Source organism: Megachile rotundata, chromosome 14 (assembly GCF_050947335.1).
Source record: "Megachile rotundata isolate GNS110a chromosome 14, iyMegRotu1, whole genome shotgun sequence".
Taxonomy (NCBI): Eukaryota; Metazoa; Arthropoda; class Insecta; order Hymenoptera; family Megachilidae; genus Megachile; species Megachile rotundata.
Genome location: NC_134996.1, coordinates 14,697,713 through 14,725,599, shown reverse-complemented (window position 1 = coordinate 14,725,599; position 27,887 = coordinate 14,697,713). Strand labels below are relative to the sequence as shown.

The following is a 27,887-nucleotide window of genomic DNA, read 5'->3' as shown; positions in this document are numbered from 1 at the left end:
CATCAGCCTAGTGGTTTAAAATATCGAATGTTTAAATTTTCTTAAATGTTTAAATCCACTGAGCGCAATAAAGATATATAAAGAATATGTTTATTTTTATTAATCTTATCATTTAGTACAGCAAAAACTCATCACAATTTCTTATTAATTCGATTGATGTTTGGTTGCTAGGATATTTTAAAGATTTCTAACAATTCGAAAGTCGAATTGAAGCCAGTATTTCTCTATATTATTACTTATTATTCTTGCTTTAATTTGATATAGACAAAATATTTAAAGTGGTATAACTATGTCTAGCACAATGTACGATGATCTTTGGAAAAACACGCAAATTATGTTAGACGATGTTCTTGAAGTAGACACAACTTTGCAAAATGCTAAACCTCAAAAGGATCGTAAAAAAGCTCATGATATAGTCTCAGAATTATACGTAAGATATATAATTATCTGTAATCAATTGGAATTGTGTTACGATCAAATAATACAACCGCAAAAACGAGTATTAATAAAACAATTGTTAGATTCCTGTCTTGGAAGAATTTTGGAACTAAAGCACGAATTAGTGGAAATAGATCTTTCTGAATATAACTATTTCGATGATATTCTAATAAAATTGAATGTTACACCGAATGAAATTGAAATTCAAATACCAAGATATTTTAAGCGGGAAAATTTGAGAGAGATAGAAGACAAACGAAAGTTCATAGAAAATACTCTAAGAAATATAGGTGCTTTAGATGAATTAGTATCGTCGAAACAGATGACTGAGTCTGAAGCTATAAGACTTATACAGGTATAAATTTAGAGATAAAATGCTTCTGTTTCTGACAATTATACTAAGCAAGCCAAAATATTTTAGGCTCACGAACGTGCAAGACAGGGTCGAATAAGATTTCAATTTATGAAAGAAATTCGTCGGATGAAAGAAAAATCTATGATTAAAACGGAAGCTGAGGTACACGACGAATTAAGTAAAACTGTGGCTATAATAAAAATTCAGAAAGTTTGGAGAGGATATATTACTAGACAAAAGATTCGAAAAAAACGTCTGGAGGAGATGTTATTAATTGGTAATTACTATTTCTTTTTGATTCATCTTCAATTTTAGTCCCTCATTAACAACGAAATAAATGTAATTTTTTATTATCTTCCAATACAAAAGACAGCTACAAACATTTGTTACTCTTAAAGGTATGCTGCAACCAAGTCAAATAGTTACTGAAAATGCTAGGCAAGCTGAAAAAACCAGACAAGAGAGATATGATAAACAAATTAAATATCAACAGCTTTATGAAAATTTGATGATTGAAATTAAGGAAAGAATCCGTAAAGAACAAAGTGCTATAATAGAAGAAAATATAAGGAGTGAGGTTCGCAAATGGTTAAACACATACTTTCAGCAAACAGGAAAAATTCCAGATTTGCCACCTGTTGAAAGTGGTGGATCTAGAATTATATTTAGTAGACAGGTGAAGTTAATATTTGTGCTTGTATTGTATATAGAATATTTTGAAGTTAGATAATTACATAAGTTTCTGTATAGGGAACTGAAAGCACTATTAGTAAATCAACAGCAATGTCATCAAAGGAGTCTAAGAAATCTAAAAAGTCAAAATCAAAAAAGGATAGCGAAGGTGAACAATCAGATGAAGAGACTGAACAAGGTTTTAAATCGGTACCTTCCAATTTTTTGTCAGAATTGGTACAAGCCAGCCGAGAATATCAAGAAGTATGGAAAAATAAAGATGAATCTGTAAATGTAGCTCAATTTCCATATATAAATATGATAGAAAATGATAAAACTAAGGAAGTTGAAAATGAAGTTCGAATCACAGTAGATCAAGATCTTAGAGGTAAGATTTGAAATAAGAATGATGATAATAAGTAGGCTTTTAAAAATTGATTTTTATTTGAAGGTGATATAGAAGCCCTGCAAAATGCATTAGACAGAGACAAAGGTTTTAAAGGCAAACGTGCAAAAAAAACACAAAAACGAATTCGCCGCAGTGGTAAGAAAAATAAAAAAAGAAAAGAAAAAGATCTCACTCCTGACAGAACAACAGATTCATTGTTTGAAGAGCTACTGACTCAAGGTATCATTAAACTTCATAGAGAAATTTCACTCCATGATTTCAAAGGAGAAAAGTCTTTTATAAACTACAATCTAAGAGAAAAAGGGAAAGATCCTTTGCCAGCACTTGGTTAAGTATTTTGCATTAATTTAAACAAAATCATTCAACTTCTGCATTAATAGAAAAAAATTAATTACATTAACAGGAGATATAAGACAGTTAATAGCTGAGTACTGTATCCTTCCATTGGGAAACAGTACCCTTAGAGAATTGACACCTCTTGTAAGATCAGTGTTAATAGCTGGACCACATGGTAGTGGAAAAAAAATGTTAGTAAATGCAATTTGTACGGAACTCGGAGCTACTTTATTTGATATTACACCTTCTAATATTGCTGGCAAATATCCTGGGAAATCAGGCTTAATTATGCTTATTCACTTAATATCAAAGGTATCTTACAAAATGAATAGAAAAATTAATCAGTTAGATTATTTAACAGGGTTATCATAGTACATAATAGCCAGTATTAATTATATATACTGTAATTTATTATAATTAAGTATTAACAATACATGCCTATTTTCTTATAAAGATGTCACGTTTACTGCAACCATCAGTAATATTTATAGATGGTGCAGAAAAACCATTTGTAAAAAAAGTTTCAAAGACTGACAAAACAGATCCAAAGCGTTTAAAGAAAGATCTTGTGAAATTAGTAAAAAACATTACAAATGAAGATAGAGTAATACTAATTGGAACTTCAAGTTCACCATGGGATGGAGATCAAAAGCTTTTATATCAAACTTATGATAAAGTTATATACATTCCTAGACCAGATTATGGAACTGTGTCTCTTATATGGAAAGATTTATTATATAAAGTATGATTTTATTGATCAATACAATGAATTAAATATTTTTTGAAAAATATTTATTTCATATTTCTTTTCATACTTGCATAGTATTCTGGAATTAATAGACAATTTGATACATCTGTTATGGCTAAAATTTGCGACGGATTTACTATTGGAGCTATATTAACATCGATTAAAGAGGTATTATTAGTATAATAATTACTATAATAAAATATTTGTTATTTATAAACTTTCTGATAATTTTTTTGTTTTTATAATTACATGCACTAAAATATAGGTAATGACGACAAAGCGCATAGTGCAATTAAAAATGCATCCCTTGACGTACGGTGAATTAATAAATGCAATAAGCATGAAAAACCCGATTTATTGCGAAGAGGAAGATACATTTTTAGGTTTACTTCTATTTTTATATTTAATAAACTAATGTTATCTAAGTATAGAACTCTGAAGCATATTTATTATCAATTACAGCATGGCTTGCAAAAACACCAATATATCGTAAAAAGCAACGGGTGCATGAATTAGAGCTCCAAAAACTGGAAGAAGCAAGTGAAAAGCAAAAGAAAAAAGGAAAAAAACCGCCGCGAATACAATCGCTCGCTCATTCTGAAAAAAATACATGATTTGTAGATATTACGTTATAGCGAATATTATACATATAAATTTTACACGATAATATATCTACGTCCTATTATGAATTTTATTCATTATTATGTTATATATATCTTACAACGAATCGCACGAAATTTTTTTAAAACATATTAAATAAATTCATTTGACTTAATTTCTGACGTTGATATATGAATGCTCATAATATTGCATCTAAAACCATTTTACGTAAGTAATATTGGACGTAGCGTGACCATGTTTACGTTCAAGATCAAAGTTCCAAGAATCGGAAAAACAGTCTTTGTTTAATTAAAAAAAATTGCTTATACAAAAGTTTGGCTGGAACGCTTACTGATAAGATACGTATTTTATGCTACTTATTGTAGCCATCAATACTATATTTTCAATAAAAATAACATTTCCATACATATGTTAAAATGCTCGGTCGTGTATATCTATTCAGGCGCCTGTGCTTGCACATGATCATATATTCATATGATTTAATATACATATTTCTTAACAAGCGTATAAGATATAAAAAACATATCTATTTAATCGAAAATATTGTTACTCATTAATTTTAATTACTACAGTATAAACATTTAATAATTATCGGAGGCATGTTTCATATGATCAATTTTTCCACATGAATTAATGCGCGTGTGAGATTCCATGACCGTATGTTAATCTTACTTTATAATTTGTCAAATACGTGCGAATATTTTATCATTACGGAAAACATAGTAGGAAAACAAATATAACATCAATATCTAGATGAATCCAACTCAGAATCGACACAATTGCAATTTGGCCCGTTTTTATTCATAAACTTCCTTTTATAACAGAGATAAGTAGGATGTCTTTGTTAGCTTTGCATCATGGCACAAAAGTCTTGTTAAAGTCTAAAGTTACACAGGTTATATATTTCTTTCTTCAGTTCACGTGATATAGCACGCGGTTAACAGGCTCGTAGTAAAGCAGTGGCAAAGACCTCTACAAAGTGTTATCGAAAAGGGGATAGTGGATAGAGGAGTAAGAGGGCAGTAATATTTTTTCTTTATCAAAGTGTGCTTGAATTCGCTATATTTTTAATTAAGTAGTAGAGAGATATCAGCATTTAATATGTCACGTGAAATCTATTTAGTTCTTCAAATCTTTGAACATGGACAAAAAAGTGGAACAGTATTCTGTGTAGAAAGATGAGTCATAGTTCACGAACAGAGAGTAAAAAATGATTGGTTTATGGTAAATATCATAAGTCTGTATCGATAAAATAAATAATTGATAGGTACATTATGGAATTAGAAATTAAGTAGAGTCACTAATGCATGCGAATCATTTACATTAATTACGTTTTAAAAAAAATGTTTTAAAAGAAACTAATGAAATTGATATGACTCATTAAATGATATCCCCTTAATGTATATGTTGCTGTTATATTGAAATATATATTCATAATTTTCTAAGCCCGTTAAATTCCTGTATTCCTAAATTTCTACATTTTCTTATAAAACAAAAACAGAGAAAAGAAAGTAAATCGGATGATGGAATTAGAAACGCTATAAAAAATTGATTATAATCTTAAATCGAGAAACAGAAATTACATATCAGATACTAAACTAAATTTATTACATAATATACATTTATATTAACATGTAGATTGTTGTTTAACAAGGTATCCGCGTTCATCGTCTATACGTAAATTCGCCACTGAATAACACAAATGGAATATTATTATTTTATTTTATTATTTTATTATTATTTTTTTTATACGATGCATCTTTTAAATTGAAAATTGAAAGAACAAACGTGTACGGTTTTCATCGCAAGTGATTGTACGTATTACTGCACCAGTGTATCGATTCTTCGCGTCACTCGGTCGAATTATAGCGCTAAACGATTCCACGCTTGTTTATCGGTACCGATAATGAAATATATTATATAAATAAGAACCCGAAAGGTTAACATGTGACAACTGCATGTACACGAATCGCGCAGGACGTTAAATTTCACGCTATGGATCCTGTCATTCAATGAAATATCTGCAATTCATAGAAGAAAAGCAGAATATTCGCGATAGAAGTAACGCCGGTCAATTCTAATGCGCATGCGTACTAAAAATGTGAACTGTGATTGGTCGACACCACATGGTCTGATGTCAGACCATAGGGTCTGTCCAATTCAATAATAACGAGATGTTCAGAAGCTAGATGCTAGCCAGTTCTCTGTGTCGTGACCGTGACGCTTCTATCGGGTTATTAACGTTAAGAAACCGCACGTCGAAGAGCATCGAATTCAACGAACACCGACATCAGTTTATATTTAATATTGTACACGTTTTGTTGTTTTTTCAATACCGAAATTGCTGACTGGTTGGCAAGGTTCGATTCAATTCATTAAACGTCAACTTTTTGATGGTGTACAACTATCAGTTACAGAAAATTTCGAGACCAAAAAGGAAACACAGGTTCACGACATTTGTCAGGATTATATCCACGTGTGAGGTGAGTTACAACGTAACATTTTATAATTAAATTACATACATCCTTTTGTACACGAAATCGTCTAATTTATTTTAGATGTTTCGTAAACTGTTTGATGACACGATTATAAAAATGTAACGTTTTATTTGTAATAACGTCAATATTTGTTTTCTTCATCAACCTGTATCTTTTTGTAAATAATATTCATTCAATTTCTAGAAACGAACGAACGTTATATTTTCTAAAGGAACTGCAAACGGCTTCCTTGGCATTATCATTTTATAGTCTCTAAAATCAATTGTATTAATAGCTGCTATATTCTGTCATAAAATAGGTATATTTCTAACAAGTTACCAAAGAAACCTTTTAGCGGCGAACGATCGTGATTTCACGTGTTCTGCCTTACTGTAAACATACCATTTACATCAGTGAAAGACCTCGAAATGTATTACAGTTATCGGGAAATTTAGTCAAACGAAACTTTCATGCATCGTTTACGCTTTAAATTACTCGTTTGTGTTACAGATCGGTGACGTGAAAGTTTTGTTTAAGAAAGAAATCTTGATTTATTCTTCCTATTGTACGAGCGCATGACCTGCGTAATATATACGATACAATAACTATATTTTTTTATCATTACAAAATATCAGAACATCGTGCCACGTGCAACGAGATACTACTCAAAAATATGCACACGACTGCGTATTTTTCTTTTGATACAAATTAAAGGCATGTGTAATTTCAGAACATTTAAAGTCTGACTTGTGAAAACTGTTACTACTGCGTTGCATAGTCAGCATGTTTATGCACTGGCAACAGTAGTCTTATTTATCTATTTTCCGACACATTTTCCCGTGTTTGCTAACATTTATGGTTCAAATATCATTTATGTAATTTAGTTGTTTTTGCTAGTGTAATAATGTGCTTAATAGACATTCGCGGGAAAAATGGTAGCATTATAGTTCCAAACGATAATATTTTATTGGGGAGTTTTCAGAATTATAGATGTTCAAATTTTGAATTAAAGAATTTGCAAATTTGGAAATTAAGAAATTTGAAGGTAAATTAGTCGAGATTTCGTTTTATATTTATCTAGAAAAAAAACTACACTACAACCAGATTATGTTGCATTAACGTGTTATTAAAAATTTTATTGTAATTTAATCGTTTTGCATACACGACTTCCATATAATTTATTATGTATTCCTGCAATCATTTTTTTCTTCTAACAACCATTAATTAGTATTCACAGTAAAAACTACAAATTACAATTTTAAGGCAAAATGGAAATTTTACTTCACCCTTTCCTCTCTCAGCTTTTCTAATGCAGTACATAACAAATGATGATTAATTTGTTTTATTTCTAATAAATAATAAATGCAATTTATATTTAAATTAAAAAATAATACCTAGGAACTTATTCCTATTTTAATTGAAATATAATTTTCAAATGTAGATATAATGGCTCAATACTATTCAAATTTTGCCAATGGAGAATAAATTAACGGTCGTACAAGGTATCTCGTTTGACATTCTAGAAGCAAATGTCAAGAATCAGCATCAATTTTAATAGTAAACTAGCAAAACTTGTCTGTATGTATTCGAACGTTTGTTTTGTGCGTATCTACGTCGTAAGACACGTGATCGAATCATGAACCTAGGTAACGCTGTGTGGTGAATTCTTTTTCTGTCGTTTTTTTCCTTCCGCCATATTTTTAATATGATGAAATTACTCGATCCACGTGTCGAACATGTATACGCTTTTTTCATGATAAGCTATCGATACTAATGAAGGTTAAAAGTGAAAAGTGTCTTTTTTTCTTTGGGGTCAAAAGTTGTAGTTTATTTATAATATTTTTTTTCATTTAACAGTAATTCAACTAATCAGGTTAAATTACTTTTGTGTTATGTAATGTGTAAAACAACACTTGATGATCAATTCTAGAAAGAAAAAATATTAACCACGTGCAATTGTTGACAAGAATTCAATGAAGTTTTTGCTTTCCGTGATTTTATTTATGATCACAATCGTATTTATTTATCGATTGCATAATGGAATTAAGTAGTATGCAAATGGAATTAAAAAGCATTTTCAAGTAGTTAGCGGTTAATAAGTTATGTGGCACATTGTATGCATATGTGCGTGCAACGTGTATAAATTAATTTTTTGATAACCTGTGATACCATTTGGCCAATTTATATTAATGCAATTAATGACTCGATTTTTAGAAGTGAACTAAGAGTCACGGACTTTACAACAATTCAATTAACGTTATCATTTTTATAAATACTTTTTAATTTTTTATTCGCATTTTATGTTATTTATATTAGAATGTTTATTATCTCTTAAAAGTTTGTCGTAATATATGGAAGTTTATCTCGTATAAACATTTTCTTATCTCTTTACTAGTAACAATCATTGGCGTAACTAGCCAGAGCCCACAAAAGTGTCGACCTTCGGCAAAAAAATACTGCTTGGACGTGAAGGATGTCTCATATATTTTATGTTATAAATTTTAAACATCTCAAATTTTGAAATTTTCGAATCTCATTTCTACATTTCCAAATTCTTAATTTTCTAGTCATTCCTAGTGTAAGGCATGTCTGTGGTATTCTCAGAAAAAAATCGCAGTTACGCTAATGGTAATATCTAATGGAACTATCATTTTCGATAAAATGTTTACGACGTTATTAATCATAGCTTGTGGGCATAAAATTAAAGAAATCTTTAAGATATAATGTAAAAGGTATTACGGGTCGAAGTTTTCTTGGCAAAAATTAGATAAACAAAAAATGTATGAACTGATATGACATTTGACATTATCGCAGACGACAAAAAATGTGCATGCGCGTGACATATATCTACGAAAAAAAAGAACGTTTAAAAGATAACCTCGAAATAGGAGTACGAAATATTCTCCTTGATACGTGACACGAAGCCACGCGATGAAGTCCATCATTTTTACGAGGAATGTGAAGATGTTACGCACGAAGTATAAAAGCTTACATCGTTAATTTATTTGAACAGACATTAACGTATGGAAACTATGCAGCGAATGTCACCTGATACTTTATTCACGATATACATGTCACAATCGTTGCTTACCACTACATGAAAGATTCCTAATTTATGTAAATAATTCATAACGTTGATTTTATACTACATACATTATATATTACATATTGAATATGTACGTGATTCTATTTTTAAAATTGAAATTCAAATGATAATACATTTACATTTAACAAAAAGTTATGTTTATCTGTCATAATTAACTATATAGATATACATATAGACTAAACAGATTAAAATCTGTTTCGTAATTATTTAAAATTTGAGTTATAAGGTAATGAATATTTATAATCTTATAAGAATGCTAACACGGGGTTCATAATTGACTTTATTTTTGCATTACCTGTTGCGATAGAAGTACACGTGTTTTCTGCTGTTTAAGATAAGATTTCCGCCAAAAATTTGAAATATTCTATATACTTCTGAATACTGGAAGTTTCGTACGAAATGAGCTTGCTCAACAGGTCCTATAGCGACAGTAATGGTATAACATATCATTAACTATTTTTAAAATAGTGTATTATTAATTATTTTTCTATTAATGACTTCGAGAAAAAAAATAAAAAGAGTTGGTATAGGAATATGTTCAGACATGTTATTTCAGATAATATACGTTATTTGAGAAAAAAGCCAGTCTATTATGATTTTTTATTAATCGCGTTGTTATTCATATTAGTCTACCTCTTTTTAAACAGCTTGTATGAGTAGCAAAAGAAATTTCGACTTTTTTTGTAATGCGAATCATAACCTCTGACGCAACGACAAGGTGTCAAGTGAATGTAAATTATAATGAAGCAACGTTGTGAATGACGTTCAGGTGTTAATTCCTTTAATTTACCTTTAATTCATGAGTGATTCTATTCTTCGGGTGTCACGCGATTGGTAAGGTTATACATTTGACCATGAATTTCCTCGTTAGGACGTCAGTGAAGTTTCTACGCAAACTCTAATACACGATACTGTAAAAAAAGGAGAAAAGAAGTTAAGAGGATCGTACGATATCGACGGCTATTACTCATGACTTGGAAATTACGAATTATAAATGATTTATGTCAATGATGTGATGTAAGAGCTTGAATATGTGATATCGCGATTAAACTTATTTCATAATTTGTGGGAGAGAGAGTGTCAGGTCAACGGCATATCTTGAGTGTATTATTACATTTTGATAAAACAAACAAATAATCGCGATATCATGGAGAACAAATTTTTAATACATACATAATCATCCAAACATTTCACATATTTAAATTTCGCGACGTACGTTTGATTGACGTACTTGGATCGTACGTGGATCGCGTAACGTGTATTTACTGATGCATTTGAAGTTCGCGGTGCTACTGACAGCAGTAAATAATATCGAACAAGGATTATTTTAAAACCTGTTCTACCAACAGTGTAAATTTATTTTAATTTTGATTCATTTTATTAATACAAATTGATATTCTACTCACGTTTGATTCTACTTCACTCGCTTTTTCGCTTCAGTCATATCTGAACGATGTTATCGATATATCGCGTTATCTACAGTTATCGATATTGACTCGAACTCGGTGACAGCTCGAATATTCAAATTTGTATGGTACTAAAAATACGTATTCATACGAATTAAAAAGAAATATACATTTTTATGGGGAATATTAATAAAAGTGTGGGGTAGAGGTGACGAATGAATCTTGACACGCACGATAAAGTCACTGGTAAATTGATTTATCTCGCAGTGAATCCAATTGAAATCACTCAATTAATCGTATCTCGAGAAGAGGTAGCCACCGTAGTTATCTAACACAATTTGCTGACATGTATAACGCGTATAATAGGACTATTTGGTTTTCGTCGGCCTATATTTACGAAATTATAACTATAATTAACAAATATTACTGCTATATTAAAAATCTGAATTTTTCATTTTCAGCTTACAGTCCACTAAGCTCCCACGTCAGATAAATTTTGTACATATAGTTAACCATAATGCCAGCTCAATTTGAAAGTGCAAACAGTCCCATAACAAGAGAGCCCACCATGATGAACGGCGATAGTCCATACACCACCGACGATGACATTGTCATCAGTGGTATCTCTGGTAAGAAATTATATATTTTAAATTGTTCGGAACTTCGTACACACACAGATATATTAATACTTGTTTTTCTCAATAATTTCTAGGCCGTTTCCCAGAGTCGTCAGATGTAGATGAATTTAGGAAAAATTTATTCGATGGAGTAGATATGGTCACAGACGATGAACGTCGATGGACTTCCGGTATTTATGGCCTTCCCAAAAGGTCAGGCAAACTTAAGGACATTTCATCGTTCGACGCTACCTTTTTCGGTGTACATGCAAAACAGGCCCATGTAATGGACCCACAACTGCGTATACTTCTGGAAACGACATACGAAGCGATAGTCGATGCTGGTTATAATCCAAATGACCTTAGAGGCTCTAAAGTTGGTGTATTCATCGGTGTTTCGTCTTCGGAGTCGGACGAATATTGGTCTTATGATCCAGAACAAGTTAACGGTTCGTAAATTAATCGTGAAGTAACTAGGAGACTCTTAGGAAATTCCTAGTTACGTCAGTATACGAATATCTAAAGCTATAGTAACGTTATCATCATCATCTAACAAATATATATATTTTCAGGATACGCGTTAACTGGATGCTGTAGAGCTATGTTTTCAAACAGAATTTCCTATACGTTCGATTTCACCGGGCCAAGTTTCGCACTCGATACAGCATGTTCTTCGTCCTTGTACGCGATGCACCAAGCAGTTGCTTTGATTCGTGCTGGCGAATGTGAGGCAGCAATTGTCGGTGGTTGTAATATACTTCTGAAGCCAACAGCTTCCCTTCAATTTCATAGATTGAGTATGTTGTCTGCTGATGGTACTTGCAGAGCCTTTGACGCTGACGGCAAAGGATACGTTAGATCCGAAGCTATTGGTGTTATTTTCCTACAAAAATCAAAGGACGCCCGTAGGGTGTATGCCACAGTGGTACATTCCAAAACGAACATTGATGGCAATAAAATTCAGGGAATCACATTCCCCAGCGGCGTTATGCAAAACAAGCTAATGCGTGAAGTTTACTCAGAATCTGGAATTAATCCTGCGGACGTTGTGTACGTGGAAGCGCACGGAACTGGTACAAAGGTCGGAGATCCACAGGAAATTAATTCCATCGCGAAATTATTCTGTAAAGGTAGAAAGACTCCTTTGTTACTCGGTTCGGTCAAGTCTAACATGGGTCACGCAGAACCGGCTAGCGGAATCTGTTCCCTAGTAAAACTATTGATTGCTATGGAAACCGGTGTGATCCCAGGCAATCTGCATTTCAAGACTCCAAACAGAGACATTGCCGCGTTAAATGATGGTAGGATACAAGTTATAGATAAGAATACACCATGGAAAGGTGGACTTACAGCAGTTAATTCGTTCGGTTTTGGTGGAGCAAATGCTCATGTTGTTCTCCGTAGTAATCCTAAACCAAAGTTGTCGCCAGTCTTAGATAGTAAATTACCGAAACTCGTTACTGTGTCCGGTCGCACTGAGGAAGCTGTGGAAGTGCTTCTACAGAAAGTCAAAGAACACGAGAAAGACGATGAGTTAATTGCTCTTCTTCATGATACTTACGCGAATAATGTATCAGGCCATCTTTACAGAGGATACTCTGTTCTCGGAAACGTTAACAGCCAGGAAATAAATGCATTTTCTGGGGAAAAACGTCCCATATGGTACGCATTTTCTGGTATGGGTTCACAATGGCCAGGCATGGGTAGAGAGTTGCTCGGGATCGAGACTTTCCAGCGAAGTTTGCAAAGGTGTGCCGACGCTTTGAAACCGGAAGGAATCGACCTGATGTATTTAATTCAACACGGAACAGCCGAAACTTTCTCGAACGTTGTACACAGTTTCGTATCAATAGCTGCTATCCAAGTTGCGCTTGTCGACGTATTGTCGCATCTAGGCGTTCAACCTGACGGTATCATTGGTCACTCCGTCGGTGAGTTAGGATGTGCTTACGCAGACGGTACTTTCACACCGGAGCAGACAGTTTTGGCTGCCTACTGGAGAGGAAGGAAGATCCTGGACTCGAAGTTGGAACCTGGAGCCATGGCTGCAGTAGGATTAACTTGGGAGGAAGCCAAAGCACGAGTCCCACCCAATATCGTAGCAGCTTGCAACAACTCCAAAGATTCTGTAACCATTTCTGGGCCAGTCGATGCCATCCATAAGTTCGCCGAGGAATTGAAGCGAGAGAATATCTTTGCAAAAGTGGTAGATAGTTCTGGTGTTGCGTTCCACAGCAAGTATGTGGCACCAGCTGCCCAGGAATTGCGCATTGTATTGGAGAAGATAATAACGAATCCAAAACAAAGATCCTCCCGGTGGATCTCCACATCTATACCTGAAGAGGCTTGGGGCACACCGTTGGCGCAACTCAGTTCTCCGGCCTATCATGTTAACAATTTGCTGTCCCCTGTTCTTTTCAATCAAGGACTTTCTCACATTCCGGAAAATGCAATAGTAATTGAAATTGCTCCCCATTGTCTGCTGCAAGCGATTCTGCGTAGATCACTGGCACCAACTGTGACTAACATTGGCTTGCATAAGCGAGATCATTCAAACAATTTGGGCTTCTTGCTAGAGAATATAGGAAAATTGTATGTAGCAGGTGGACAGCCTAAAGTATCCAAGTTGTACCCACCTATTAGTTATCCAGTTGGACGTAGCACACCTATGCTCAGTTCCCTGGTTAAATGGGATCATTCCACTGAATGGAGCGTGGCTGATTTCCGTGCGAAATCTGGAGGCTCCGGAGAAAGTGTCATCAAAGTCGATCTATCCAAGGAATCAGACGCCTATCTAGCTGGCCACACCATCGATGGAAGAATTCTTTTCCCGGCTACCGGTTACTTGGTATTGGTATGGAAAACTTTCGCAAAGTTGCAGAATATCGATTATGAACAGATGCCGGTGGTATTCGAGAATGTGAAATTCATGCAAGCTACCATCATGCCTCTGGAAGGCGAGGTGAAGTTCGCAGTTAACATTTTCATGGGTACCGGAGATTTTGAGATCTGTGAAAACGATTTTGCAATCGTGACAGGGAAAATATCTGTCCCAGAAAATCCCGACAAAATGTTATTGAATATTCCTCCGCGTGTCTTCAAGAATGAACCCGAATTACTAGAACTGACCAAAGAGGATGTTTACAAAGAACTTAGATTAAGAGGATACGATTACAGCGGAGTTTTCCAGGGAATCAAGTGCGCTCACAACCGTGGTGGTATCGGTAAACTTTTGTGGAACGATTGGATCTCATTCCTCGACACCATGCTTCAGTTCACACTTTTGGAGAAAGACTCCAGAGGATTATATGTACCAGTCCGTTTGCAGTATGTAGCTATTAACCCCACGGCTCATTTGGAATATGTTAAGAACCACAAAGATGAGGGTGTACCTGTTTATTCTTATTCAAACGTAGATGTTACCAAATCAGGTGGAGTTGAAATTAGGAAAATGAAAGCTTCTCTGATTGCAAAGAAGCAACAATCTCAGTCACCCAAATATGATAGACATACGTTTGTGCCTTATGAAAATGCTCAGCCATTTTCACAGGATCCTGATAGATCTAAGGTACATGCCCTTACCGCTTTATTACAAGTTGTTAATGAAAATATGCTTGGACTGAAGATTAAAGCCGCTGAAGTGGCTGGAAATCGTCCCGTGGATGCTCTTCTCACGCCCACTGTATTGGATGTACTTTGTTATGAACCACTGCGTATTGTAAGTGTTATAATTATCATTTCAAACGTTAAAAAATATTTAGCAAAATGATATTTCATTAATTTTGTTTCTTATTTTTTGTAGGTTGATATGCAATTGGTGTCAACCTCTCCAGCACAATACGGCAGTTTAGCAGAATTGAGCGTCAAGGTTGTGCCCCGTAATGAAAATGCTGAACCAGTTGGTCAGGATTTACATTTGGTTGTAGCGGCTAACGTATTATCTAATAAATCACTGAACGTGTTGTCGAATTTGACAAATAGTGTAAAGGCTGGTGGATTTGTCTTGTTGGAAGAGTCCAGTCAATTTGACGTTAACCTAGTAAAAGATCCAAATCTAGTGTTTGTTGGTAAACAAGCCGTACTTGGAAAACTATATTTGTTATTTAAGAAGAAAGAACCAGCAGTGGAACCGATCGTTGTACATATAACCGAAAAGAATTTCTCGTGGCTCAGTAGTGCAAAAGCAGCTTTGACAAAGGCTGTAGCTGAAAACAAGGAAGTTATTTTCGTTAGTCAAGGTGAAGAACTACTTGGTAAGTATCGAAGGTATTAAATGTTATAAAATATAACATATAGACTGCTAAAATATAGACACTACGTAATTAGAATATTTACTTGAGTTGTGCTAGGTTTTTCAATTAACTTAAATAGCTCCTGTTAATTTGAAAATTGTAGTTTAGACTATAATAATTCTTATGTACATTGTTATTTGTCTTTAGGTATGACTGGATTTATGAATTGCGTTCGTCGTGAAGAGGAGGGCTCGCATGCACGTTACGTGTTCATTCTAGACAAAAATGCACCCAAATTTAGCTTAACCGATAAATTCTACGCACAGCAATTGAGCAAACAGTTAATGGCTAACGTTCTGAAAGGAGGAAGTTGGGGAAGCTATCGTCATTTGCGATTAGATCAACAGAAAGATGCATCATCTCTTCAAGTTGAACATGCATACATCAATGCGTTGGCGAGAGGTGACTTAAGTAGTCTGCGATGGATCGAAAGTTCATTGAGCTACTATCAACCACAAAGATTCCCCAACACAGAATTTTGCTATGTGTATTATGCACCATTGAACTTCAGGTAAATTTCATTTCGGACGGCCTCCACCATTTATAAATCACTGTATAATAGTAAACATGACTGTATCATGTCTCATTTAATGCCAACAGGGACGTTATGCTGGCAACCGGAAAATTACCACCGGACGCTCTTCCTGGAAATTTGGCAAATCAAGACTGTATATTGGGTCTAGAATTTTCTGGTCGCAATTCGAAAGGTCAACGAATCATGGCTATGGTGCCGGCGCGTGGTATGGCAACCACTGTAGTGGCTGATCCAGGATTTATGTGGGAAGTACCTGACAAATGGACATTAGAACAAGCAGCCACGATTCCAGTAGCCTATGCAACAAGTTACTATGCTCTTTGCGTCCGAGGTGGTCTAAAACCTGGCGACTCTGTTTTAATTCACGCTGGTACTGGAGGTGTTGGACAAGCTAGTATCTCTATAGCTTTGCACGCGGGTTGCACGGTATTTACAACCGTTGGAACCCAGGAGAAACGAGATTTCTTGAAGAAGATGTTCCCTCAGTTGACCGATAAAAATATTGGCAATTCTCGAGACACCAGCTTCGAACAATTGGTGCTCAGCGAGACCAATGGCCGCGGTGTTGACATAGTTCTTAACTCATTGGCCGAAGAAAAGTTGCAAGCTAGTGTAAGATGCCTCGCAGTTGGTGGTCGTTTCCTTGAAATTGGAAAGTTTGATTTGTCAAACGACGCTGCTCTTGGAATGTCCGTATTTTTGAAGAATGTTTCCTTCCATGGAATACTGCTGGATGCTATATGTGAGACTGATAATGATGAAAGAAAACAAGTGACTAAACTAGTCAGTGAAGGTATAAAGAATGGAGCTGTGCGTCCTCTTCCGTCGACAGTCTTCTCAGAACAACAGATTGAACAGGCGTTTAGGTTCATGGCTACCGGTAAACACATTGGTAAGGTGCTTCTGAAAATTCGAGAAGAGGAGAAACAGAAGGTCGCGCAACCATCGCCAAAGGTAGTCGCAGCCATTCCAAGGATCTACATGAATCCAGAAAAGTCGTACGTGTTAGTCGGTGGTCTTGGTGGATTTGGTTTAGAACTCGCTGACTGGATGATTACCCGAGGTGCCAAGTACTTAATTCTAACCTCGAGGTCTGGAGTTCGTACAGGGTTCCAGTCACTGTGCATTCGTCGCTGGCGAGAAATGGGTGTGCACGTCACAGTTTCCACCGCTGATGTGACGACAATGGCTGGAGCAAAACAACTCATCCAACAAAGTAATAAGATTGCTCCAGTTGGTGGTATATTCAACTTGGCGGCCGTTTTACGTGACGAACTTCTTCAAAATCTTGAAGAAAGTGATTTTGTAACGGCGACACTGCCCAAGGTAGCTGGAACTAAATGTCTGGATGCTGTATCTCGCGAATTATGTTCTGCGTTGGATTACTTCGTTGCCTTCTCGTCAATCACCAGTGGAAGAGGAAACCTAGGTCAGTCAAATTATGGTCTTGCAAATTCTGCCATGGAGAGAATAATGGAGCAAAGACAAGCGAACGGTTTACCTGGTCTGGCCATTCAGTGGGGAGCTATTGGTGATGTCGGTTTAGTTATAGGTACGTTGTATATTCTATGAATTTGTTGAATACTAGATCTATATATCTCTGTTCTAATATTATTCATATCAATTTTATTTGATTATAAATATTACATTGTTTCATTATCCTTTTTCAGAAAATATGATGGGTAGTAACGATACTGAAGTAGGTGGTACTCTGCCCCAACGTATACAGAATTGTCTCGAAACGATGGACGTATTCCTTCAACAGCCGCATCCTGTTTTAAGTTCCTTTGTGTCAACAGAAAAACACAAGGGCGCAGATAACGCGAATAAGATTAGCATCGTCCAAGCGGTTGCTAATATCCTAGGAATCAAGAAAGTAGAATCCATCAATCCTGCTATTTCTTTGGCTGATCTTGGAATGGATTCTCTTATGGGAACTGAAATTAAACAGACCCTCGAAAGAAACTACGATATATCAATGTCAGCACAAGAAATTCGTACATTGACGTTTAAGAAGTTAAAGAAATTCGATAAGTGTCCGAGCGAATCATCGTCGCGCGCCACTTCTCCAGAGCCGCAAAATGCTGAGGCAGATGGCTTCCTATTCCAACTTGAAAATGTAAACATTGTACCTACTGAGTCCATCGTGCAACTACAGACGAAGAGCTCTAAGGGTTCACCTATATTCTTCATTCACGCTATTGAAGGAATAGCAGCCCCCTTCAAAGAAGTGGCTAGTCAACTGAATCAACCTGCCTATGCCCTGCAATGTGTTGAAAATACTCCACTTGGTTCTATACAAGACACAGCAGCGTTCTATATTCAGAAAATACAACAGATTCAAAAGAAGGGACCATATCACATAAGTGGATACTCGTTTGGAGCCTGCATCGCGTTTGAAATAGGAATTCAATTACAGAAAGCTCAACAAGATGTAGTTATTACGTTCATCGATGGATCTCCAGACTTTGTAAGGTTACATTGCATACACGTTGGAAAACAAACTGGACGGCCAGAAGATGCAGTTAAGGATGGCTTTAGAAAGGCTGTATCATACTTTATCGGACAATTTAATACCAAGATTAGTTACCTTGAGGTACATATACATACATGTACATTTGAGTGCAATGTAGATATCCTGATAGTAACGTTCTGTAATGTTTATTTTTTCTTTTTCTTTTTCTAGGGATATCTTGCCTTGAAAGGCTTGTCTTCTGATGACGAAGTTTTAAATAAAATGGTGGAATTAGTAAATAAGCCACAGATAAAGCCTAGCGACCTAAAGGTTGCTAGTATCTTATTGTACAAAAAGTTGATGGCAGCTTTTGCTTACAAACCATCTGAAACGTTCAATAAGGACGTTACATTAATAACAGCCAAAGACAACTTTGTTCCTTTGGAAAACGACTACGGTTTATCAAAGGTGATTCTCTTATATTATATTAAAAACATACGTATTGAAAATATAACTTAACATTATTTTAATCTATCTTTATGTGTTTAATTTTATTACAGGTCTGTAAAAAGAATGTGCAAATACGGGAATTGCCAGGAAATCACAGAAGCATTTTAGTGGGAGATAGCGCATTAGAGATTGCAACCATTCTACAAACGTAAATTTATCTCGAATTTATAAATAATGTAAAATATAAGAAAATAATCTGTAACATTTATATCATTATTTAAATGTACATAAATGTTACACAGAAACGTTCCACAAAGTTTTAATGTACAATGATATTAATAGTAATCATCGAAACTTAATATTTAATATTTAATATTTAATATGATTTCTACATAATCTTCTGTAAAGTTCCTTTTGTACAAATGTTTCTGCCTTCAGGTTTCTACTCGCATTGTTTATATCATCTGCATTATTAAATTATGAAACCGTTTTCTCCACTTTTTAATTATAAATATCTTAAAGTTGGTAAAATGAGAGAAGTATATCAAAACAAAATAAAATAGCTTTAGTGTTTTTGTATTTTGTAGTCTATAATAGTTTCAAGTACACTACAAATGGGTATTACTATAAATATTTAGCAGATCTTAAATATAAATATTCAAATTAAGTTAAATTTAAATTCTAGAAATATTTACTACAGGTCTCTGTAATGATTTCTGGTGGACAATTAATCATTACTCAGACATATAGTATATATATGCATTTTGTGAAATGTTATTTTGCATCTAGATTTCTGGGAAACCATGACATTTTACACACAGAAAATATGTACAAAACTGTATTTAACAAAAAAATATAAAGAAGCAAGAGGTATTTTACAATTTTTTCATTCTTAATTTTTTTTACACATTTTTAATGGTGTATTCAAACAAGAGGGTATAACATTCCAGTGATAAATAGTAATATATATTCTATATATATGTATTTATACAGCTTCACAATTTATTGCACACAACATACTTAATGCTTTATCGAAAGCAACCATTTATACTATTTTTTCATTAGAAATAAAAAATCAATTTGTTAAATAATAAATATGTACATGTTCATAATTTGACTTATCATATTAATTTGATTGTCATTAAGTACATATAGTGTAAACTTGTTAAGTGTTATGTTTCATGTACGTTCTTGTATTATATTGATAAATGAATAAAGAACATCAAATAAATTATTGACTAACCCATATATTTTATCACCATTTTTTATTACAACAGATTTAATTTTAATGTAAATACAAGTTTATGTATATAATTATAATAGATCATAACATCACAATAAAACAACAGTATACAATACTATGTAGTACTTTCTATTTTTGAAGTAAAATATTTTATATACAGAAATATTCTTAAAAACTAAATGGAATGTTTATGTATTTTTTTTATTTATAAAGTAAATTTATTTTTCCTGCTTTATTCGATGATTAGGATCAGAAATTGCAGCATTTGAATCACACGTGAAAGATACAGTTAACGCATAACGAACTCCGGACTGTACTTTTTCAACCGCGTGTAAATTTTCACTACCAGACGTGAACATAGATACTCTACCTATATGATAACAACGAAATGAAGTATTTCAAACATTTCTTTTATATTGATTTAATTTTTTATTTACCTTTACGAGGTTCTATTGTTGTATTAACATTATCTTTATCAATGAATATAAATCGACCTCCTTCGAAATCTCTTCCAAAATCGTTTAAGTAAAGCAAACTTGTATAATGGAACGATTTATACGTTTCCTATATAATATAATACTTTTAAAAATGAAATCCTGTTAATAATTTGATTAGTAAAAATTAATATGTATACCTTGTCAACATGAGGATGCCAATATTCATCATGAATTGTTTTTGCAGATGCATTAGTCATTCTTGAAAAGAATGTTGGTTTTGTTAAAAATATTTTATTAGCAGGAACACCAAAATTATGTGCCACTGCATGTTGTATTTTAGTTCTTACTACTCTAAAAATATAAAATATAGTATAATTACAAAATAAACATAATTATTTACATTAATATAGTAAATTTATGTACTTGTAAATTGCAAAATCAGCACTATTAAATATAGTTTTAGCTTCAGATAGAGTATAGATGTTAATAAAATCACGACCTTTACTCAATGCACCTGAGTGAAGATCTAAAATACTTGCACCTCCATCAGAACCACCTAAACTTATACCAGTTTCTGCTATTTTTAACAATACATCAGTTTCTGTTGATGAGACTAGTTTATCTGAAACTATCCTTCCACATTTCTCTGGTACACATTCATGATATTTACTTGTTTCAGCCTTATAATCATTCGAACATTCAACATTTTGTGTACGACTTAACAGAACCTCCTTTTGTTTCGCTAAGTAGACTTCTTTACCCCACTTACTATTATACCAAACTATAAATAATACTGCAAGTATTAGAGCAGAGCGTGACCATATCCTTTGGTAAGGAAACGTTACAAAAGGGCCATACTTTCTGTAAAATAACAAATTTCTTAAAGTTAATAATTAATGTTATAAAATACATAACAATCTAAATTACTTGTAAACAACATTTACAGTTAAAATTTTTTAAACGAATAAATTGTTATTTAACTTTCTAAATAAAGAATTCATAAATATATGAGAACACAGATAACCTATAGAATAGTATATATAATACAATATATTTATAATACATACAATTTGACATTTTCATTTGAACATTTTTTCGTATTTTCTTCAGATTTCTCTTCTTTATGACTCGACTTTTCTTTCGTCACCTGCTTCTTTTTCCCCTTTTTAGTTTCTTGTGACATTTTTTTAAATAATACAATTACTGAACTTACACCAACGCTTCTCAAATTCGATACATAGGGCGCGTACTGGCATCAACCGAGTGCAATGTGGTAATGTTGTGGTTACAATCTCTCACTTACAGCTGTCTCAATTGTTTAATAATAAATAACACTTAACGAAGTAAAAATAACAAAATACAAATGTAGGAAGAATCAAGATTCAGGATTCTTTTCGTACCTTCAAACGATCACGTCTCGTAACATCCTCCACTATTCTGTCTTCCTGCTACAAGGAACAGATCCAGTAATAGAATTATATTCGAAATTAGTAACTACATCGATTACTTCCTTGAACATTCTTCTTTCCTATTATCAGCAGACGTATCTTTAATAAGAATACATAATAATTTCTAAAGTATGGCCTCTCCTATTGCTGTATGTTCCTGTTCATGAGGAAGCATTTTTGATAGAATTTCATAACTAGATCTGTTTGATTGAGGCGCTCCGCACCTAACCTAACAATGTTGAGCGAGCGAGTAAATTTCACGCTAAAGCAAAAATAGTCAACCATGTCATCCGGTTGAATTGGTTGAGTGGTGCAAGAGAAAAACGTGGACAAAAAAGTTGAAAAATCAAATACATAAGCGCGAGCAAATTCAATTTGGCATTAAAGTCTACGGGGATATAGTTTTTCGGTGATTATTCCTCCGTGGCATGCGCAGGCGGCGCGCAGGAGGAATATACACGATAATAAGTATGCAAAATCGTTAATTACTCACTTTCTAAGCACAGTCTATGAACTTTTATGATTAAAGAATGTTCAGTGATTCCCTAGCTACTTTCTCATATCACATATGTTCACATTTTTATTGTAAATAATTAGTTATTAATTAATAACCTAAGGCCAGCCACGGTGACAAGCGGTATGTACGAGGTCACTTTGAATAATTAATTACACGTTATGTGGATATATTTTGTGCACTTTTATGATTGAAGAATGGTCAGCAATGCATTATTTACATGGTTCGACCATAAAAGTTCATAAATCATGTTTGGGTAACGAGTAATTAATTATTTTGTGTCAGCATTCCAATACGTACATGAGCCATCTGTGCCAATTCTACTGCGCATGCAAAGTGCAATATTTCGGCACTTTGACGACGTAGTATGGTTCCTGAGGCATTTAGAAACAAATTTCTATTAGGGTTTGATGCGTTTTGATGCCTAATAAAGCCAGAAAATCAATTTTTGTCGAATTCGGTCGAAAACGGTACAGGTGGCGCCATCTAGCGGCGAGCGGCGGAACTACGAAAAACTAAAATTTCGATTTTCTCGAAAACTAGGGACTTTTCCGAAATTCTGAGATATACAAATTGTTCCTTGTCGCCTACGGAATCGAACGAACCTAATTATAGCCCGCTAGGACTATTATTAAAGAAAATAGAAAAATAGCCCATTTCATGGACTAAAAAATTGCCGTCCATCTAGCGGCGAAAGTTGGAACTACAAAAATAGAAAATCTCAATTTTCTCGAAAACTAGGCACTTTTCCGAAATTCTGAGATATACAAATTGTTCCTTGTCGCCTACGGAATCGATCGAACCTAATTATAGCCCGCTAGGACTATTATTATAGAAAATAGAAAAATAGCCCATTTCATGGACTAAAAAATTGGCGTCCATCTAGCGGCGAAAGTTGGAACTACAAAAATATAAAATCTCGATTTTCTCGAAAACTAAGGACTTTTCCGAAATTTTGAGATATACAAATTTTTCCTTGTCGCCTACGGAATCGAACGAATCTAATTATAGCCCGCTAGGACCATTATTAAAGAAAATAAAAAAAATGTCATTTTATGGAGAAAATTTGTGGCGCCATCTAGCGGCGGAACTGCGAACTAAAATGAAAAAACGTATGACCGAACACGCAGTAAAGGGGTCAAATAAAAATTGATTTTCTGGGCTTAATAGGCAAAAAAATGAATAATTTATTCAACAAAAATTGCTTTAAAATGTCTAAAGAAGCATACTACGTCGTCAAAATTGCGAAATATTGCTTTATATGTTTTTCCTTAATGCGTGTTTGGACATACGTTTTTTCATTCTAGTTCGCAGTTCCGCCGCTAGATGGCGCCACAAATTTTCTCCATAAAATGACATTTTTTTAATTTTCTTTAATAATGGTCCTAGCGGGCTATAATTTGATTCGTTCGATTCCGTAGGCGACAAGGAAAAATTTGTATATCTCAGAATTTCGGAAAAGTCCTTAGTTTTCGAGAAAATCGAGATTTTATATTTTTGTAGTTCCAACTTTCACCGCTAGATGGACGCCAATTTTTTAGTCCATGAAATGGGCTATTTTTCTATTTTCTTTAATAATAGTCCTAGCGGGCTATAATTAGGTTCGTTCGATTCCGTAGGCGACAAGGAACAATTTGTATATCTCAGAATTTCGGAAAAGTGCCTAGTTTTCGAGAAAATTGAGATTTTCTATTTTTGTAGTTCCAACTTTCGCCGCTAGATGGACGGCAATTTTTTAGTCCATGAAATGGGCTATTTTTCTATTTTCTTTAATAATAGTCCTAGCGGGCTATAATTAGGTTCGTTCGATTCCGTAGGCGACAAGGAACAATTTGTATATCTCAGAATTTCGGAAAAGTCCCTAGTTTTCGAGAAAATCGAAATTTTAGTTTTTCGTAGTTCCGCCGCTCGCCGCTAGATGGCGCCACCTGTACCGTTTTCGACCGAATTCGACAAAAATTGATTTTCTGGCTTTATTAGGCATCAAAACGCATCAAACCCTAATAGAAATTTGTTTCTAAATGCCTCAGGAACCATACTACGTCGTCAAAGTGCCGAAATATTCATTTTTTCATTTTCCTTATATGCGTGGTCGGACCCTCATTTTTTAGGTCTAGCTGTAAATAGAATATTTATAAAAATTGACTTTAATTTATTTTAATTATAAGTATATTATAAGTTATTTTAATATATAGTGTACCATTACAAACATAAGAAGAACGATCTCTTAGCGAGGACCTGTTTCCTTCGACTTCTCATAGGTTACACTAGTTTCTTTTGATGTGGTCGTGACGCAAACCCGCAGTATATTAAATTTAAAAAATTATGTTTTCAAATACAGCAATGTTAAAATGCTAAAAAGATGAAGTATTAAAAAATTAAAAGTGGAACTTTAATAATATTTAATGGCACAGAAACATGATACATCCTGTTCATTTGAAGATATGAAAACTTGTTTTGCGCAGGGATTAATAAAAGAAGGACGTTGCTTTCGTATTACTGATAACGAGTCGAAAAACGCGTTCAGAATAGAGCTGTTTGCTGTCAATCAATATAGAAATTGTTGGCAACCGGGCATAATAAGAAAAGCTGCAGAAGAAGTCGTACAAAATATGAACATTGGTCGCTTTCGCATATAAGTTGGTATATTTTTAAATTATATAAAATAATATCATAGGAATAAACCGAGAATCTTATTGCAGATATACATATTTCTTATTTAACACGGTGCCATTAATTTAAAAAAAATGATTAATAGTTCAGATATCTCAAAAAATTTTATTTTAAATAAGGCAGTTCATGATGCCACAAATATTTTGCTTAAACCATACATGCCTTTGATAGCACCAGAATCTTATACAGTCCCAAATAATTATGAAAATAAATATGAAATGATTAATGAAATTAAAGAAAAATGGATACTACATTCACAAGATTTCTTATTAAAAATGACAACAATTGCATGGGATTTTTTAAATATTTTAAATACATGTCAACATAATTTTGCAAGTGAAATTATACATGAAGACATTTTGGAAAGCGAAATTTAAATTACTTATTAGCTAGCACTAGGAAGCAGATTACTTGATATTAATTATAAATCATTCAATGAAATGAAGATATTTTATATGCTTTATATTACTGCTTCTATGGATAATGTGACTTGATGGCATGTAGGAGAAAAACATAAGTATATTTTACCAATGTAATTGATATAAGTATTTTTAATAAAACTATACAAGCAAACTTTGTACAATACTTTATGGCAATGCTAACTGTCCAGGTTTTAATACTTGTCTCACATTTATATTGATTCTGGCTTTTAAAATATAAGTTTTTGCTTTGTTCCAGTCATTTTCATCCCAGGTACAACAATCACTGTTATCATTTGCTTCTTCATCATCCCATGGTATTGTATCAGCTGGTAATATTTTTGGTACACCATGATACCTCAAACGAGAATTCCCAGACATAATCACTATATCTCCACTTCTCAAATACATGGCATTGGCTGCATCATCTTGTGTAAGTCCTCCAATTAAAAATATTGCAGTCTGACCAAAGCTTATAGAAAACAGAGGTGCTTCTGTGTTAATTTCAGAATGATCAGTATGACCAGATAGACTAGAATTCATTCTATAATAATTAACTATTGCTGCTTCAGCTTTAAAATTCATAAAGCCTAAAGTCTGTGCCAAAACTGAAGTCAATGCTGTCAATTCAGTAGGCATTTTTGTTTTACATGTTTCAGAGTATAATTTTGTATCCCAATCATGATGATATCCTAATGTTGCCCATCGTAATTTTGGTATTAATTTTATAACTTGGTCAGATTCTCTGTAATTACACCATAAATTTAAAAATCACAAGTCACAATGCATACTTCTGTATAAAGAACAATATTTAATTTAGATGCATTGCATCTTACCCAAAACATGTATCCCACCAAGTTTTATCTTCTTCTAAAACATTGTGTGCATCCAAATTTATTTTATATGGTTTTCTTGAATAATGTTTTATACACTGTATGATCCAATACCTTTGCCCATAATTGGTAAATGGATTTTTTATAAAAATAAGGCCTGGAATATCTAAGAATTCATAAACTTCCCAGTCTTTGACTGGCTTTAGTCCCAATTTATGTTCAGAGTTTGTATTCGACAAGTTTCCCTTAAAACGAATAACCTACAAAGTACCATAATTTTTTATTCATGAAATAATACAAATATTATAATTTATTACATACTCTGCTACAATTGGGTTTATTTAAATCGATTACATCTTTTAAATCTGAAAACGAACTTCGACTTCTATAATATTTAAAACTGTTTTTAAACATCATTTAGAGTCGTGGGTATCGCCATGATTGATCAATTGCGACGAAATCGATAGAGGTCGCTACTATACTCATCCCTTTAATCTATTCAATTTTTAACTTTAAACATCTGAAAATTTGAAAGTTCGAAAATTTATAAATTTGAAGTTTGAACATTTATAAATTTGAAGGAGATTTGTTTGGCGTAATCTGAATCAAGAATCCGTGTTATGTAATATATGATTTCTACTTTCTCATAATTGGCGGTAAAAGAACATGCGCATGAAAGCGACCAATAAAATTTGCGGATCGGCTATTAAAGCCCCTCTCACGTTATCTTCGCACCAAGCTTCCACTCCATCCCTATATACTTTGGTCCACGTTTGAAAGTAGATTGCAGATTCCTATGCGAGATACGATTAAATGCTTCACATGTTTGAATAAGAATGTCATTTTGACCCGGTTCGCCGTGTATGACAATCGAAAGTGGAGATCGTTAACCGTCGAAGTTGCAACTTTTAACCGAACATCCCATAAAATATGTTTCTACGACACACAAATCTCGACTAACACAGAGACGATTGATCAAAGATGAATCTATGATGTGACATGTGACTAAGAATGTACAATCTACGATTTTACGCCGTAGAAGCAATCGATGAGTGGACACGTAAACGGCGCATTGTGCATTACGATTATTCAATTCGCTTAGCATAATATCATCATCGCGAACGCTAATAGCTAGATACGTATCGAAAAAGTCACACTTCCAAACGGCTTTTTTTCCCTTTGTGCCGGTGCCGTACGCGCACGGTAATGGACTGTGACTAATTTTAGAGCGTAATTTTTCGCATAATAACATTGCCGGGAAATCTATGATTTCATAGAGCCGAAGAGAGGCACGCCACCCGCCTTCAAGGTTTTTCGAAAGCTTCGAGCAAATTAATAGCGCGCACCGCGTTAATAATCGTTCATTACCATCGCTTCTATTCTCCATAAATTCCACCCACCCA

At 33.8% G+C, this 27,887-nt stretch overlaps 4 protein-coding genes and 2 long non-coding RNA genes across 10 annotated transcripts; 3 read left to right on the top strand and 3 right to left on the bottom strand.

Annotated features, from left to right (window-relative positions):
- Positions 1–62: 62 nt before the first annotated feature.
- On the top strand, positions 63–3,617 carry LOC100876632 (dynein regulatory complex protein 11). 2 transcript variants are annotated; one of them, XM_076539613.1, is made up of 11 exons: positions 302–430; positions 522–793; positions 860–1,070; positions 1,192–1,469; positions 1,544–1,853; positions 1,917–2,201; positions 2,278–2,522; positions 2,665–2,952; positions 3,034–3,126; positions 3,224–3,341; positions 3,421–3,617. In XM_076539613.1, exons 2-11 carry the CDS (start codon positions 761–763, stop codon positions 3,570–3,572), a joined length of 2,013 nt encoding a protein of 670 aa, XP_076395728.1. In that variant the 5' UTR covers positions 302–430; positions 522–760; the 3' UTR covers positions 3,573–3,617. The 2 variants fall into 2 exon arrangements, with proteins under 2 accessions (XP_012150600.1, XP_076395728.1); XM_012295210.2 differs by having other exon boundaries at positions 63–793.
- LOC143265762 (uncharacterized) lies at positions 3,419–11,032 on the bottom strand. Its single transcript, XR_013040447.1, has 3 exons — positions 10,336–11,032; positions 9,953–10,073; positions 3,419–9,581 (listed from the first exon to the last, which is right to left on the bottom strand). It is a non-coding gene; the product is annotated as an uncharacterized LOC143265762 (long non-coding RNA).
- Positions 5,230–19,800, top strand: FASN1 (Fatty acid synthase 1). The gene is made up of 10 exons (XM_012295214.2): positions 5,230–6,062; positions 11,030–11,197; positions 11,281–11,634; positions 11,758–14,903; positions 14,988–15,438; positions 15,625–15,988; positions 16,078–17,564; positions 17,683–18,608; positions 18,699–18,935; positions 19,028–19,800. The coding sequence occupies exons 2-10, from the start codon at positions 11,086–11,088 to the stop codon at positions 19,127–19,129; spliced, it is 7,179 nt and encodes a 2,392-aa protein (XP_012150604.1). The 5' UTR covers positions 5,230–6,062; positions 11,030–11,085; the 3' UTR covers positions 19,130–19,800.
- A 365-nt stretch (positions 19,801–20,165) lies between these two features.
- LOC100876523 (2-oxoglutarate and iron-dependent oxygenase domain-containing protein 3) lies at positions 20,166–22,279 on the bottom strand. 3 transcript variants are annotated; one of them, XM_012295209.2, is made up of 6 exons: positions 21,998–22,279; positions 21,665–21,906; positions 21,021–21,458; positions 20,795–20,948; positions 20,598–20,724; positions 20,166–20,530 (listed from the first exon to the last, which is right to left on the bottom strand). In XM_012295209.2, exons 2-6 carry the CDS (start codon positions 21,778–21,780, stop codon positions 20,379–20,381), a joined length of 987 nt encoding a protein of 328 aa, XP_012150599.1. In that variant the 5' UTR covers positions 21,781–21,906; positions 21,998–22,279; the 3' UTR covers positions 20,166–20,378. The 3 variants fall into 3 exon arrangements, with proteins under 3 accessions (XP_012150599.1, XP_012150598.1, XP_003707572.1); XM_012295208.2 differs by having other exon boundaries at positions 21,665–21,902; XM_003707524.3 differs by lacking the exon at positions 21,998–22,279 and having other exon boundaries at positions 21,665–21,991.
- A 2,413-nt stretch (positions 22,280–24,692) lies between these two features.
- On the top strand, positions 24,693–25,817 carry LOC143265788 (uncharacterized). Its single transcript, XR_013040493.1, has 2 exons — positions 24,693–25,198; positions 25,262–25,817. It is a non-coding gene; the product is annotated as an uncharacterized LOC143265788 (long non-coding RNA).
- AlkB (alpha-ketoglutarate-dependent dioxygenase AlkB) lies at positions 25,766–27,851 on the bottom strand. Of its 2 annotated transcripts, XM_012295199.2 has the most exons (4): positions 27,207–27,851; positions 26,806–27,004; positions 26,488–26,744; positions 25,766–26,396 (listed from the first exon to the last, which is right to left on the bottom strand). In XM_012295199.2, exons 2-4 carry the CDS (start codon positions 26,899–26,901, stop codon positions 25,820–25,822), a joined length of 930 nt encoding a protein of 309 aa, XP_012150589.1. In that variant the 5' UTR covers positions 26,902–27,004; positions 27,207–27,851; the 3' UTR covers positions 25,766–25,819. The 2 variants fall into 2 exon arrangements, with proteins under 2 accessions (XP_012150589.1, XP_003707571.2); XM_003707523.3 differs by having other exon boundaries at positions 26,806–27,851.
- Between the last annotated feature and the right edge of the window lie 36 nt (positions 27,852–27,887).